This window comes from Papaver somniferum, unplaced genomic scaffold (genome assembly GCF_003573695.1).
Source record: "Papaver somniferum cultivar HN1 unplaced genomic scaffold, ASM357369v1 unplaced-scaffold_84, whole genome shotgun sequence".
NCBI lineage: Eukaryota > Viridiplantae > Streptophyta > Magnoliopsida > Ranunculales > Papaveraceae > Papaver > Papaver somniferum.
In genome coordinates, this window is record NW_020651415.1 from 198,741 (window position 1) to 215,726 (window position 16,986).

Sequence of the window (16,986 nt, forward strand, 5' to 3'; positions counted from 1 at the left end):
CACTACATATGCCAACTCTTTACAATTCTTATGACTTTCAAAGGATTACGTTTGGGGTTGTCAACGGAATGTATTGTAATGGTAACTGGCTTGGCCGGTACCGGTAACGATAATTTCTACCGGAATATAGATAATTTCCGGCGGAGAAAGCATTTTTGAAACCCAAATTCAATCCGGTTTTCATTTTTTGATGCGGCATATTCACCGTGGTCGGCCTTGTTCTCCCCGCGGGCATAGAAACGAGCAGCATGTTGCACAGTCTGAATTAGAAACCAATGATGCTAAAAGAAAGAAATGAGAGAACATTGTATCTTAATCAAGAAGTATAAAGGCAGACGATTTTGATCACAGTATCGTAACAAACTTTACTAATTACACCTTACGCATATCAAATTCCCAATATCATGAATGTGACCAGAACGTAGTAGTTACCAGCCTTCTCAATACCGAGTCCTTCTCCTATGGCATATTCACCGTGGAAGGTCAAAAAGTCAAAGGTAGTATCACCAGTTGGGTCGTCTTATTTTCACCGTGGAAACGGGCATGAATTAGGAAATAAGCCGGAGACCAACATTTGGAAACTCTTGACATTTGAAGAGAACTCGTTTTAGGAAACAGTTTCTAATCTCTGGTCTATACACATTATTTATATCACTCACTCACTCACTCAGTCACATAATCTAAATATTTCTATTGCTCTGGTAAAAATATCATAATGCAGTTTACATATTTTTATGGGAGTCTAGTTTTAGTAATGATCAAAGATGGAAAATGGTTGTTTGTAGGCTCAGAAAGCCGAGAAGCAAAAATAACAAGGTGCCTAATAACCGGTGAAGTAAGCGAACCAATGATAGCTCGAGATGAAGACACCCCAGCTCGGTTTCCCGGTGCACAACGTAAGTTTTTCTTCTTCCTCTATATTTTTACCATTGCATATTACTGTTGTCTACTGAACATGTGAAATTTAGGTTCATTTTAGCTTTAGAGATACAACGCTTTTTTTTTTTTTTGTGAAAAGCCCAACTCATATTCATAATCTTAATCTGGGCCCAATGAATCATCTTCACCTGCTTTCTTCGTCAGATCACATATCAGTTCAGTTGATTGCTCTATAATTTGATTAAAAATCATCCATCTGTTCTTGAAATCAACTTATTCTTCTATCATTTTTACCTGCACAATCAAGTAAAACAAAATACTGATTGATCCATATTTACAGGTGAGATAAAAGGAAGAAAAATCTACAGATGCTGCTATTTCATCCTTGGTGCAACAGGCAACGCCAAGACATCCAAAGACATCTGCACCAAGTTACTTGATTCTACTCAAGAAAAGTTCGACAAGAAGGAACAAGTCACTCTTAAGTATTTAACCGATTTTATCGAAGATGAATTAAGTAAAAAGGCTCTTCGTTTCGATGAAAACCCTGAAGACAGAACTACATTTCTCCTGATTACACCAGATGAGACTCCAGGAAGCGACTTCACTATCACTCAGATAAATGAGTCTCGATCCGTGACAATTAGAGATTCATATGCCTGCATCGGCTGTGCAAAACAGGAAGCCATCGATTACTTATTACAATGGGGTCCAAATTCATGGTACGGGGAAACAAAAACTACAGAACAAACAAGGAGTTTATTAAGGGACAGTTTATACAAGTCAGCGGAAGCACAGCGAATCATGATTGGAGGACCAGTTATCGTCTACACTTCTCAGGCAACAGAAGATAAAGATGGAGAGCGAACATTGAACACTGTCAAGGTCGAGTTCCCACCCTTCATGGACGTTTTCTCCAAGACACTCGCCATTTCTGATCTTGATTACGGGTTACATTTACCAAAGGAGTGGTTCAGCACCTGCATCTTTCCCCATTGGCTAGGTCAGGCAAAAACAGAAATCTTGAAGCCAGGGGGTGAAATCGACACTTTCATGAGATTATACCTTAACATTCAAGATAGAAATTTCTATAAAAGGCCCAAAACAGATGCGCCTCCTAGGTCCGAGACATACAAAATCAAGCTTAGAAATTTAGGAGGCAACCAGGACTCTTTCCTTCTAGATTGCCCCAATGCTGGAGACTTCAGCAGAATTTGCAAAAGGAATCACATTGAACAAGGAAGCACGGTGCATATCTATTGGGAAAACGAGGCTGCTACGTTTTGTATGTGGGCAGAAAACTGAAGAAACAAATGATTAACCATCACATTCAAGGCCAAAAAAAAAAGAATTTCTAGCTTATATATTTAACTGCAAGAATTTCTAGTTACCATGCTTTTGTTTATTGTACAACTCTTACATTGATAATTTATAAGTATGTTCTAAGTTGATTCATTGAAGTTGCAGGCTCGAAACCCTTTTACTCACAAACATAAAAAAAAAAATAAAAAAAAAAAAGGATAGATCAGATACGCAGGAAAACTCCAGCTTCTATGTAAAACGACCTCTTATAACTCTAAGCATTCATGAGATAGATATATCGCGCTTAAGACTAATCCAAGCATACCACTCCAGAAAAATTAGCATGTCAAAGAGTGAAAACAAAGGTGATCAAATACCTTCTGAGCTTTGTCGTCCTAAGCCTTTGAGTTTTTAGTAGCAGAGGTACAATCCTTCCTCCAACAGCTTTCTTAGCCAATGCATGAAGCAGTCGAACCCAGAAATCAAGATATCGCATGGACCATGGATGACATACAAATATTTGGATGAACTTCCTGAATTGATGCACAAATAAAATTTGACAATCAGATTAATGTTTTCCTGGGTCATTCCCAACCTTTACAACGATAATGAAGCATGTGACAAGTTGGAGGCCAATCAACGAAGTAACTTGGCGAAAAACTATTGGAGGAGAGCTATGGCAAATTAATGAAGCAAGAAGGTGTGGGTGCATACAGAAAAGATCGCTGTACGCTTGAATTTACACCTAGCTCGACCAGACTGACCACCACCATGTTAGCCATGTCTGACTCATGTATGTATTTCAGTTTAATATCCAAGTACACTTCAGTGTGTTGTAGAAATACAACATCTCCTTATATTACGCTAAGACTTTAAACATAAAGATAAAAGAGCCAACTCTCTGTTGCTCACAGTAAACTAATGTTGTCAGAACAAAAAGGACCACATATATATCAACTATATTGTGGTAGCACTGGTTTAGCTTTTAATTTTGGTAATCATGTACTGATTCTGGTAATGCTGCTACCATTTCAGCAAGTTTCGGTGTTCTTGACAATCACAATCTTTGGTGTATTTATAAAGTAGACTTATTTGGTAAAAGCTTAAACTATCTGTATTTGAAGTGCAGTGCTTATTTTATCCTACAAAAATCAATTCTAGTTCATCTTAAACATGCCCCTACCTAATATCTTCAACCCCAATTTTACTCTGTTTCAAATTCCCAAGCCATCAAAAAAAAAAAACAGCAGAAGATCAAAAAGTAACAATTCCCACAAATTTTATTGAATTCAATATAAACCACAAGTTTTCAATAAATCTAACAAAACAGACTCTTTGGGTCAATTATACAAACACCTGTTGTACAAAAACTGGTGATTTCCAATTGAATAGTTAAAACAAGAAATTGAAGAATAATCATAGCAGTAATCAGTAAGAAGCTCGAGAAGATCTGTGAATGAGTTACCATTTTCAGTTGTTAAAGCCAAGCGGATGAGCAGACAAAATGGGTTTCAAGTGGCTCAAATTCTGTTCAATCATATATATACATGTATCCTTCTCCACTGATTTCTAGCTTTAACACTTGAGATTGAGAAGAACCCCAACTTTCTAAATCCTTCAAAAACTCAAATTGCTCATCAATCTGGGCAATTCATCACCAAATAGGTTGCGTGTAGCTCCATTCCCTTCTCAGCCAAATCAATAAAACAAAACACCAAAGATGTTGATACAGATATAAAATCTTGGAGAACGGAAAACACAGATTGTTTGAATTTGAAATCATTAGCACTGAGCTGGATTCAGTGAACAAATAGAGTAACAATCGGGGTAGAGGGATGCTGCCAGAGATACAAAATGGTGGTGGTGGTGGTGGTGCTCTCTCTTGGTGCGTATAGCAAAATGCGGATACGTTCGAGCCATATAGTTTAGAGGTATAAATTGGACTGTGCCACCACGAGCCCAGCCCATCCCAGTATGTGAGTTAGCCAAGCACAACATATCACGTTAGCTTAATTTGTTGTGCTCGGTAAGGCCGCACGACACAATACGTCAAACGACATATTTTTCTTGCTAGGAAAGTAAAAAATTTCATTGCATTAGATAGAATTTACAGCATTTTGCAAGAAGTACGTACAGTTGTTTTCGTATCACTCACCTGAGACATTTTAAACTCTATTGTGCTTTGCAGCTATGTGATGAGTGCCAAATATTGTATATATCTGCACCATTTTTGTTGGCATTTAACTCATCTTTTGTGCATTAATTCTACATTTTATCTCATATTCTGTATTTTCATTGTTTTCAAGAATAAATATTTTTATTAATTAATTTTGCATTTTTAGGTACTAAATAAAGATTGGATGAGATGCGGAGCGAAAAGAGCAAAGGAACGACAAAGAATCCGGCAGAAAGATAGCGTAGATTGTGGTATGGAAGACTCAAGGATAGAAGTGGGCTAAGAAAAGAAGAAATTGTTATCAAAGAAGAAGTGGGCTCAACATTTCCTAAGACCAAACTCATTTCCCAAGCCCAAATTCTAAAACCTAAAGCCTAAAACCCAAACCCAATAGCGCCTCCATCTTCAGCCGTCAGATTGGATCATCTCAGCATCCTACGGTCGCTTCATCATAATGCATCAAACTCTGAAGTTCCTTCCTAACATCATAGCACCTAACTCTAATCTGAACCATCAGATTTGTTGTATCACACATCCGACGGTCGATCCACACATCTTTCCATCTAGCCGTTCGATTCTTTCCAAATTCCACGATCCAACGCCTTCCGCTCGCCAAACATCAAATCCTCTGTCCCCGCCTCACACCCTAACACCTAACCCTAACCAAAATGAACCAAACAAACCCCAATTCATTTTCCATCGGGTTCTCCTCCATCTTCTCTTTCTCCTCTCTGCAACACCATCTCCCTGCCACCACCTTCACCCTCTGCCACCGTCACCTCCATGTCCCCTCGCCTCCACAGCCACTCTACATCACCAGACAACAAACCCATCACCACCCCCAACTCATCTCATCTTATCTATCAATCGTTTTTATCGATTTCCCCTACTCACTGTTAGGGTTTTTGAAATCGGTGAGATGAGTTGATGGATATGGCAGAGGAGACAGGAACAGGAGCATCAGTCGACAAGGGTAAGGTCTTTTGAATTTTGTAACCCTAATTTTAGAGTTTTGGGAATTTGGGGGGGAAATGTTTGTAAACCCTAAATTTGATTTTGGGTATAAATATAAGGTGTGTGTGTGTTTTAGAGGGATATGCCTGGGCTAGCCAGAGCACCACCAATGAGGCCTGGACTAGCCAGTGCCCTCAACTGTTAGTTTTTGTTCAATTCCAATTTTACTTTCAATTTCAATTTCATGCTCAGTACTGTTTCAATTTCAGTTATTAATCATGTTTAGCATGTTCAAATTCTGCTGCTAGGGTTATATGAATCCTGAAGTCCATTGCTCAGTTTAGTTCAAGTTTTGATATAATCTTGTTGTGCTAAGAATGCTAGGATTGAAATTCTTTTAAGTTAGTTAGACATACCTAAGTGCTTGACCTTTAGTTAGTTGAGTGAGAGTATCAACTGATATTAAGAAGATGGCCATCTTAGTGCCTCTAACTTTCAATGTAAAACCAAACCCTTTGATGAGCAACAGACATAGAACCTCCACTGCCATATAGTTAATCAGTTGAGCCTTGAAGCTCACTGATAACTACACAAGCGACAAGAACTTATTGGAACTAGGATGACTTAGCTTAGGAAGAATGGTGGATTCAAGCCTTGGCACTCTCCTACTTTTATTTACATCTTTACATTGCTTTACTGTTTCTGTTTTCATCACTTCAAAAGCTCTCTGCCACTGTCACTGTTTAGAAGATAGCTTAGGAAAACTCAACTTCAACTCACACACACAAGTCCATGTGGAATGACCTGCACTTGCACACACATACTACAACAACAACTGTGCACTTGCAGTTTAACATGTAGGCTCATTCTCCTTTGTTCTTATTTTATACACAATCCCTAGCCTACCACTATGTCTGTAAGGCCATTCAATTCAATTTTAAACTGTATTGTGCTTTGTAACTGTATTGAGTAATTGTGTATCATCTGTCTCAGAAACCTCAAGGACGTCATCCTCAGAGTCTGTAGTACACTTTCGCTTGGATGTCTGCTCATTACCAGAGTCCAGTTCAATCTTGATAGTGGAAGCAAGTACCTGGCCACGGATTTGTCACAGTGAAGCTGGGAATATTGAGCTTTCTCCTGTTGAATTTTGTCAGGGTGATGTGGAAATCCATAAACTTGCCAATAATTTTCTCGAAGCCGGTGACAACTGCAGCAAGAGCCCTTCCATGCAACGTGTATGGGTGTCAGTCTTGGTTAGTTTATTTGTTTACTTTGAAAAAGCGGGGGTCTAACAACCACACCCGATATTTCGCTTAGAAATTTTTATGTAAAAACTCCAATATACTTTTAAGAGAATCAAGTAGACATTCAGACTCGGGAAACAATCCAAGATGCTTGAATCATGTTCAAGTCTTCCTTGATCTCGGGAAACTTAGTTGCGACCAACGAAAATTGTTCTTGTACGCACTTCATCCTTCAATTGACCTTACACACATCCTTGTGAATTTTTTTTTATAGAAGATTCAAGGTGGTAGGGTCACAAGAATTTTCAAGGGAATCATCTCTTTCTTTTGCACACATTCTCCCTTATACGTCTGAAAGTACAGGGACGAACAAGTTTGGGAGCTCCAAGGGAGTTGCCAATTAGGTCAAAACCACGTACATGGAAAATTTGAATAATCAAGTAATGGAAACCTAACTTCTTGTTGGGTGAAGTCATCGAAGTCATTTGAAAAATGATGAAACCACAAATATTGAGACTCGGAATATCCAATTCAAGGAAATAGACCAATTCCGCAAACCCGCGACTCCACCGAGAATTCTCAGTTGTGAAGGGACAAATATTAGAGATACCAGTTTTCCAAAATCCATCAAGGCCACACTAATGACATTAGTACGAAACTTCCCTTGATTCCAAGCAACCTTCTTACCACAAATACCATGAGATATGTCTTCATACGATGGTCGTTCATCACTTGGCCTAGGTAGACGAATATTACCCAATGGAATTTTGGTAATCTTCGAAATGAACTCTCTATTAACAAGAAACCTTTTTCTATTTATCATGGTTTTTAATTCCATTTTTTCGAGATCAACATCATGAATGTTTGCATAGAAAATTCTTGTGAGAGTATCAAATTCTTGACCAAGTCCATTAAAGATGTTTCCAAGATTGAATTTTTCAAAGAAAACTAAATCCTTTTTATGTCAATTAGATGAATCCAATTTCTTTTCTAGAATAAAACCATTACATGAGATCTTTTCAAAAAATCAGCACCAGAGTTATTGACAAACCTAATTCTAAGATAATTTTGGTATAAAGGAAGATTCATGGTAGAGGAACCTAAATTTTTTGAAGTTCTTTTTGAAACCTTGAAATTCATCATGAGATCTAGAAATTGGAAAGAAACAAGAGGAAATCACTTACTTGGAATGAACTTTGACCACCTCTTTATCTTATTTTACTCCAAGAGATTTTAATAGAGGAAATTCATGAACCCTAGAAAGTTCTTGTATGCGGACTGATGGGATGAAGAAGAAAGTACGTGTATCTCTTATTTATAATCTCACTAATGGGCTTGGACACGTTTATGAACCGCGACCCACAAAAGGAATGTGGAATTTTATTTAATGTTCGCACATCAAGGTTGTGTATCCCGTGACTACACAATTTGTGAGAAAAACCGGATGCAGAAGAAAGCTTATTCGAAAATCCAAGAAGGATATCATTTTAACCCAACTGTACACAAATCAAACCATTTCTTGCCACATCTCAAGATATATACAAATGTGGTAGTGCCAGGCTTGTTACCAAGAGGCATGATGTGCAGAGAGATCCTCATGCAACATTTCTGGTTGATATTTGTGAGTAGTCCCAGTGATATAATCAAAGTAATGATGATAATCAGGGTTGTCAAAGCTTTATATCTTCTTTTTTATATGACTAGAAAGAAGATTCTTACGATACCTTGAACTTGTGTAAAAAACACGCGAACCCGTATTGGATCTACTTGTGTTAACAGCGTGTCCAGTTCGTACATCATTATCCCATGGTTTTACATGTAAGGAACTTTTATCGGGTCGATTCTTAAACTTAACTAAATTAAGTTTTTCTAAGAATCTAAAAACGCTTTCAAACGCTCTGAATAGATCTTGGTCAATTGATCCATTACGATAGCATTTCTCAAAAAGATTAAGAGTTAATCTAGTGAGAGTCCATATCTTTGAGCGTAAAGAACGTCTTCTCAATCTTTCCTTCTTTTTAATTCTTCCTTTAGATTGTTCCTCATCATCTAAGTTTTCCAAGATCTTAGATGAAAAGAGATTATCATGAGAAACAAGAGCTTTTGTCCATAATAACCTTTTGAACAATCTTTAAGGAGTTCTGGCGTGCGTTACAGATGCCAAGAGCAAGTTTCCCAAAGAAATTTTCCATAGGGAAATTTTTAAGGATCAATCAAACACAACTTATTAGGTTTATAGTGTTTGCCTTTTCTGATACCAATTGAAAAAGAGGAGGTCTAACAATCACACCCAATATTTCGCTTAAAAATATGTACGGACAAACTCCAATATACTTTTAAGAAAATCAATTGGACAGTCAGACTCAATCTTAATAAAAGTATATCAAAGGGTTATATCTCACATTCTCGATTCAATACTTACTCAAGAAAATATAAAACTCTGCGAGTCTAAATGCATACAAGAGAAACTACTTGAACGGTACCAAAGACCAATGTTCAAGAATCAATCAATTTCAATCAACAACCAAAGGTTGGATTTCCCAATTGATTGATTCAACGCACAACCTGTGATATTTCAATTATATAGAAAAATATAATGCGGAAAAGAAATAACACAGACACCAGAAGTTTTGTTAAAAGGAAACCGCAAATGCAGAAAAACCCAGGGACCTAGTCCAGATTGAACACACACTGTATTAAGCCGCTACAGACATTAGCCTACTACAAACTAATTACGGTCTAGATTGTAGTTGAACCCCAATCAATCTCACACTGATCCAAGGTACAGTTGCGCTCCTTACGTCTCTGATCCCAGCAGGATACTACGCACTTGATTTCTTTAGTTGATCTCACCCACAACTAATATTTGTTACGAACCAAAGTCGAAGACTCTAATAAAAAAATCTGTATTACACAGAAAGTCTACGGTAATAGATAAATGTATCCCACAGAAATACCTACGAGTTTTTGTTCCGTCTTTTGATAAATCAAGGTGAACAGGAACCAATTGATAACCCAGACTTATATTCCCGAAGAACAACCTAGAATTATCAATCACCTCACAATAATCTTAATCGACTAGCGAAAGAATATATTACGGAATAACAAACGATGAGACGAAGGTATTTGTGACTACTCTTATATCTTGCCAATCGGAGAAATCAATCTCAAGCCAATCTTACGATTGTACTCAAATACGATAGAAACAGCAAGTTCAGATCATGCAACTACAAAGAAAATAGTTAGCTCTGGCTTCACAATCCCAGTGAAGTCTTCAAGTCGTGAACCTACAGGGTCTCGAGAAGAAACCTAAGGTTAAAGGAGAATCGACTCTAGCTAATACAACTAGTATCACATAGAAAGTGTGGGGATTAGGTTTACAAGTTGCTAGAGTTCTCCTTTATATAGACTTTTATATCAAGGTTGTAATCAATGTTAGCTTAGTAACAAAACATTCAATATTCACCATTAGATTAAAACCTGATTAGATTTAAGCTAATATCTTTCAACCGTTAGATCGAAACTTATCTTGTTACACACAAATGAAATGCACGCTTATTTAGGTTTGTGTAACCGTACCCAAACATGTACACTTAGTGGGTTCAACATTAGTTAACCAAATGGTTTTCCATATGAACACTTCCATATCAACCATATTCTTCTTTACCACAACTAGTTCAAATGACTCAAATGAACTAGTTAGAGAGTTGTTCAATTGCTTAGATCTTATAGAAGTATACAATACACAATCGAAGCAAAAAAATTTGATTCACTCGAATCAATTCATGAACTTATATCCACAGTTTCCAATGATGCATTCCTTAGTTTATATAGGTTTAAGTTCACGAATAACCATTTTTAGAAAATAACCAACTTAAGTACGCATACTGGTATGCGGACTTAAGTACCCGAAATAACTTTGTTTTCAGTTCACAAACTGGCAGCAGAAATTCATGGGATGTGAACTTTCGAAAGTGCGTGTACTGGTACGCGAACTTTAGTTCTGGTTTTCTTGTGAGCAACAAAGTACGCATACTTTGGTTCAAGGAATAAGGATTTACACACGTATGTGTTACCAAACAATGTTTATATACTTCCAAGGATATATTCTAAACTCTCACGAAAACCATTGAATGTTTCAATCATTGAAACATCTTAGAGGACGTTATATAGTTGTTATTCACAAACCATTTTTCGTCAAAGCCATTTCAAGTAATTGAAAAATATGACTTTCGTCACTAATAAAGATGAACTTGGCCAAAGCGAAAGATTACCAACACATATTTCGATAAATAGATAATCGAGTTAAACTCGACTCGAAATAGCAAACGTGTATAATCAAGCTATATAGCAATACGACCTTGTCTCAATATAGGAGAAAATTATATAGATTTGGAGTGATAGATAAGTTCAACTCTCCACATACCTTTTAGTCGATGAAGTTACACAAGTTCCTTGAGTAGTTCTTCGTATTTGTATGATGATCGACATGGAGTCTTGATCTCAACTACAATTTCTATCCTAATCCGAGGCTTAGATATAAGTAGACTAGAAATCAAGACTTATAGTTTTGATCACTAATGTTGACAAACATGCTTGAGATAGCAACGCATGCGAGTTCAACCGAACAATGCTCTAACATACTTTATTTCGAAGCATTAAATTTTTTGAAGCTTTGCCAAAATATCTAAACTACATATAGCAGAGAAGGGTAAAAAAATATCACCTCTCCCGGTGGGTATAGATCAGAGGCAGTTACTTGGAGAAAGTTTTGGACTTTATTGTCTAATTCCACAAACATGGTCGATTCAGTCGGGTCTTAAACCTCAAATGTGTAGGGCGTAGAACCTTTATGTTGGATGGATTCATGTGGTTAGCGTTATTTGTAACAAAAAACTTATGTTAGTGTTCATACGACACAGATAGGTAGATGACTCATTTTAAAAAAAATATGACACCTTGGTACTGCATATTCAATTTTCTTCCCATAATGGATGCACCACAAATCATTAGGTTCACCGATCACTTATCGGCTGCAATCCATATATGACATGTAATTCCATCCCTTATCATCTACTATTTTAGTAGGCGTGAATCTGCATACAATTCAATTTTTAACCTGCAGATGATGATGTTAGTTAGTTGAGAATAAGTTTGTTGAATAATCAAAACCAACTGTAAATTTTAAAAAGTGGTTGCATTTTATTGGGTTTATAGGATCCCATTTTGCACCCAGGAGATGGTTGATTGTGAGTTGGTTATGTATACCTAACAGTAAGGTCGGTGATTTCATGCAACTGGAAGATCGAGAAACTTTTCGTGGTGGGTTCATAATGTCGGCTCTGATTAATTTAGTAAATGGGTTATTCAAGGTTAGTGAGTTCAACACTCAAATGCATAATTAAATAATTGTGGCTAAGTTGTATTACCCATTCTTAATCTCCGCAACTTCTGGCAACATCAAAGTCCATGGTCCATTTGATCGGTAATTTCACCCAACTGCGTTACCTTCAGCTTCATGTTACTGGTGGAAAAAAAATGAAAATGGATGAATAAGGAGTGGATAATGGAGAAATAATTGTATCATATTAAGTATTTTTCAATAGGGATTGATGTGTCACAACACCTTAGGTTTTAGAGAGTCAATTCACGCATGCGGGATTCCTGTCCATTTGGTTTCTTCAAAGTATGAATGTCAATCACGCTTGTTAGGACCCCAACAACATCTGTGAAAAAAAGATAAAAAAAAATTAGAATATGTTTTGGTAAACTACAGAAAGAACAAATACAACAAACCACATAAGTTTGGTAAGAGTATATGGTCGAACGGAAAAAAAAAAGAGTACCCGTGAAATAGATGTTGTTTATTTTAGAAAACAAATCCAACAAAGGAAAATCCATGCATGGGGATGCCTCCAGTGTCCCCTAACAAACAGTCAACCTCAGTGGTCCATTTGAGTAATAACCGATGATCATTGTTTGAAGGACGGAATATGGATGATATTGAACTTAGAGAATAAATAGAGCCCTCCATCGTGGAGCAATGGCTCGAACTTCCATATCAAATTCTTAGGGACGATGCAGTGCATGGTATCTCCTGTGTAGGATGTCAAGATTAATTAGAATGCACGACTAATATCTAAAATAAATAATTAAAAAAAAGTTTGATTCTGATTGATATAAAAATACACTCGTGTTTTCGCCATGAAATCGACCTATTCTCATTTTCTTGAAACACGAAACTTGAGTACGACATGTTTGTTTTCATAGCAATAATGAATTCTTGAAAAGGAAGCAAACATGTTTTAGGCGACGTATTTTTGGGGACTACAGGTAACCATGTTTGACATGTTGTTACTCTTACACTAAAAAATTTACCAAAAAAATAAATTGGAGATGAATGAATGATTTTGAAGGTGTATGGTTGAAGCAATACGCTCTTCCATTTATAATTGTAATTAGTGACTCTTTTAAATTTTTTGACGTGTTTTTTTTTCCTCTCCCGGAATGGGCTATTATGTGTTAATTATAAAGCCGTCGTTTCTTTGCATGGGGTAACTTTTTTGGTAAGTTTCTTCATATATAGTAATGAAGTTTCTTTCTTATGCATGTGGGTTAGTATTTCTTATGTACGTGGGAGGATAATTAAGGGAGTAAATAAAGAAGGAAAATTAAGGGGAAAAGTTTAGAGGTAGTCTTAGTTTAGGTCATAAATAGAAAAGAATATTTATTTCTGGTCTAATCAAAAGAGGAAATAGTGAGTTACATACCTTATTTACACAATGCATGTAACGTTTTCTGGTGTAGAAACAGACCACCAGGAGGACACAAAATCTAAACCAACAATGAACTTAGTGAGCTTGGTAATTGTACCTTAGCAGTAAGATATCCGATCAAGATTTTTTACTCTTTGTTCTTACGATCCAGAACGTTACTTTTGGTGCATACATTTCTAAGGCTAAACCGTTGCTCCAGACATTCATACATATCTCACCTTTCAAGGAAAAGAGTCTCAATTTACTGAGAAAGGAGATTCTGATTAAAGTATTCATTGAATTAATGATGTCACCATGAATATTCATACATATCTCAATTAAGCAAATTTTGATGTCAGCGTAAAATTCAAGCCACCATTATCAATCATGTTGTCATTGATGAAAAAATAGTCATGATCTTGTTTAAGAATGCTAAAAAGGAAATTGTATGTCATTACCCATACATTCGTTTTCATATCGTTTCAATTGAAAATGTGAAAAATTAGAGTAACAAAAAGGTCAACATTTGTCGTACGTAGAAGATATTAATGAAAATAAATATTCCGGTGACATTTTAGTCCAAATTTTACGCAGGCCTCTATTTCTCTTCTCCTAAAATTACCGAATTTCTCAAAAATTACAACTTTCCTCAAATTTCCGTTAATCCCCACTACATCTTTGGTTTTAAGATAAAATAACTTGTATCGTAACGACTTGAAAACTATTACGTGAAGAAATATTCTTTGTATTTATGAAAACAGGAAAATATTTTATTTTGTTTTGTTTTGTTTTGTTTTGTTTTTGTCGGCATATTTATTTTTCTAATTTATGAGGAACTAATTAATAGGGTTATCAATGCATATATCCATTATGAAAGGAGGTTACAAACACCATGGTCGTTAGATGTCTTTAACTAGGATGAGATTGGAATGGTTGGATGCAACGTTTATCTCTCAAAATATTATCCGACTGCCCAAGCTTAAAAACCCCTTCTGTTTTGTATTATCGATAAGCAATCATCTAGGATAGAGCAAGAGGGACAACTAATTTGGCCTCTGCAATTATTTAAATAAGCCATGACATCTTTGATACGGGTGTGCAACGGACGGACAAATGCGGATCAAGGATCACCCGCATCCAATCCGTCAAAGTTGCGAATTTGGAACATCCAACCGTGTCCAGTCTAATTACCCATGGATTTGACATCCCCGGATCAACGGGTGATAGTGATACATACCCGACCAGGATTTACCGCGGATTTAGTCAAAATAATAATAAAAAAAAGTAAACATAGGAATATCACGCGTGGAAGAAAAGCATAATCACATATTGGAAAAAAAACCACACCCAAAAAGATTGGTGCAAGCTACGGAAGAGCTAGGAGGAGCAACTAATAGGGGTTTGTCAATTAGACACAATGCATCATTAATTTGCATGTTATATAGTATTAACAGTCTTTTTTTGTTGCCTGCAAATATGCAGGGCACTGCATGAGAAGGATCATGATAAACAATGGATGGCAAAGGGAAAATTCTTTATGATTGCATGCATTGTCAGTTTCGTTTGGACTTCAGTACCAGGTTATCTTTTCCCAACATTGACGACGTTATCCGTCCTCTGCTTGGCATTCCTTAATCATTCACGACTCATCAAATCGGTTTAGGCTTGAATGGATTTGGGATTGGATCTTTTACCTTTGACTGGACTGCAGTAGGCATCATATCTGTATATCCCCCTTACCAGTACGTCCTTTTTTCGCTACAATCAACGTTGCTATAGGTTATGCCTTGATCTTGTACGTCGTAACCCCCATTAGTTAATTGGGGATTGAACTTGAATAATGCTAAAACCTTACGGTGCAGAAAAAGATCCATGCTATTATAACACCTTAGTACCCTAGGTGTGGATGAATCTATGGATTTCGAAGTCCAACCGGCACCAAACCGTTAAAAGTGCGGATTTGAGAATTCCACCCGTGTCCGTCCCATAGAGTTTGCGGATTGGGTTTAACCCGCAATTTTACGGACGGATACAGATGAATCCGCGGTTCCGGATTTTTTGCTCACTCCTAATCACTAACTCAGCAGATATTCTGAAAATCTTTCTCCTTGATCCATTTGCATTCAGCTGCTTCTAGACTGACACCCCTCCTGAGATTAGTTTTTAGCCCTTGAATCCATCTGTAGAATGCATTGCCACAATTCCAATACCATCTTTGTTAGTATCTTTATCAAACAATATGCATCAAAGTATATGGTAAGGCAATCATGGGGCACAAATAATAAATCATTAAATAAGCTCATTTCTAGAGACTATGCTAACATTATTAGCAGAGTAAACATAAACTAGAGAATTACAATTCTGGCTGTCACTTGGGGATTAGAGATATATCCTCAAAAACTTTAGAACACTTGATTTTTTAGATGTACCAAGCAGTGGTCATAGTAGTAACTAAGTGATCTTGGAGGTGACTTGTAGAAAAACCATTTAGAGATCCAATGTCTGATACTAATTTGGGTGTTAGAATCATGTAAGACATGTGTGCTCACAGCAGGGATGTTAGACAAGACACTTTTAGAAAAGGAACAGTGCAAAAGCATATGTTCTGCGGTTTCAGAGGTACCTGAATTACGAAATTGCATCTATCATCGTGGTTATTATTATATCTAGCAAACATGTTACCTGTTGGCAGAATGTTTTCCGCACACTTCCAAAGAAAGCTTAGTTCTTGGAAGCAGTGGAGATTTCCAAAGGGCCTTGTACATTCCAACATCAGGATTAGGTGTAGATTTATGAGGAAGTTAATTGGCCGGTAATTTATAAACACATTTAACAGTCAAAACACAAATCTTATTGTGAGGCCAAACAAGAGTATCATGGCGCAATTTTTTTTTTTTTTTGACTATTATCACTAGTAAAGAAATCTTAGACCAAGGGAACATTCCAACATTTAATGTATGTAATGATAAAATCAGAGACGTTATAATTAGGATTAGGATAACTAGCACAAAGAGGTCTAGAAGCGTCCATATAATCTAGTTATCAGTAAAGGGATTGAGAAAACATCCATCTCTAGTTTCCCAGAAAGCATATTGTTTTAAAATGTCTAACCCATGACATATACTAGACCAAACCCAAGACATATTCAATAGTTTTTTTTAAAATGAGGTGGATGGAAGTTCTTGAAGTATTTACACTTTAGAATCTGAACGCAAAGTTCATTAGGAGAGTGGATTAGTAACCAAGCAGTTTTGGTTAGCAAGGCTGATTTCATTCTATTTTATATCAAATCTCCAAACCCTTATTCTCTAACATCCATAGTTTCAGATGAAAAATTAGTGTGCGCGTATGTGAATAAGATTAAGTCCTTGTTCTCTAACATCGATATTTTAAGAAAAGTTAATGTGTGTGTATGTATGCAAGATTAAGGGAAGAAAACAAACAATCACGGTAGTGAGACACTGAGATACCAGAGATATACACCGAGATAGCATCTCTTGGTTGGGGCGTATATAGCAAAATGCGGATAAGTTCGGGCCATTGTTTCCAAGGTCGTGCTCGTGGTCGTGCTCTGGAGAAATAATTCCAGTTCTAGACCTTTCCTTTTTCTCTTCTCTCTATGTCCTATTTAAAGACGAGTCGCCGAAATCAGATTCAACATCTTTTGAACCCA

General features: G+C 36.7%; 1 protein-coding gene and 1 long non-coding RNA gene across 3 annotated transcripts; one reads left to right on the plus strand and one right to left on the minus strand.

Annotated features, from left to right (window-relative positions):
* Positions 1–1,206: 1,206 nt before the first annotated feature.
* LOC113345829 lies at positions 1,207–4,047 on the minus strand. 2 transcript variants are annotated; one of them, XR_003358313.1, is made up of 4 exons: positions 3,647–4,047; positions 2,559–2,714; positions 1,945–2,180; positions 1,207–1,859 (listed from the first exon to the last, which is right to left on the minus strand). It is a non-coding gene; the product is annotated as an uncharacterized LOC113345829 (long non-coding RNA). The 2 variants fall into 2 exon arrangements; XR_003358314.1 differs by lacking the exon at positions 1,945–2,180.
* A 1,024-nt stretch (positions 4,048–5,071) lies between these two features.
* Positions 5,072–6,696, plus strand: LOC113345826. Its single transcript, XM_026589496.1, has 2 exons — positions 5,072–5,330; positions 6,305–6,696. The coding sequence occupies exons 1-2, from the start codon at positions 5,285–5,287 to the stop codon at positions 6,604–6,606; spliced, it is 348 nt and encodes a 115-aa protein (XP_026445281.1). The 5' UTR covers positions 5,072–5,284; the 3' UTR covers positions 6,607–6,696.
* Positions 6,697–16,986: the final 10,290 nt, after the last annotated feature.

Coding starts and splice junctions, on each gene's coding strand:
- LOC113345826 (XM_026589496.1), top strand. CDS start 5,285: ATGGATATGGCAGAGGAGACAGGAACAGGAGCATCAGTCGACAAGG. Junction 5,331..6,304: donor AGGAGCATCAGTCGACAAGG/GTAAGGTCTTTT, acceptor CATCTGTCTCAG/AAACCTCAAGGACGTCATCC.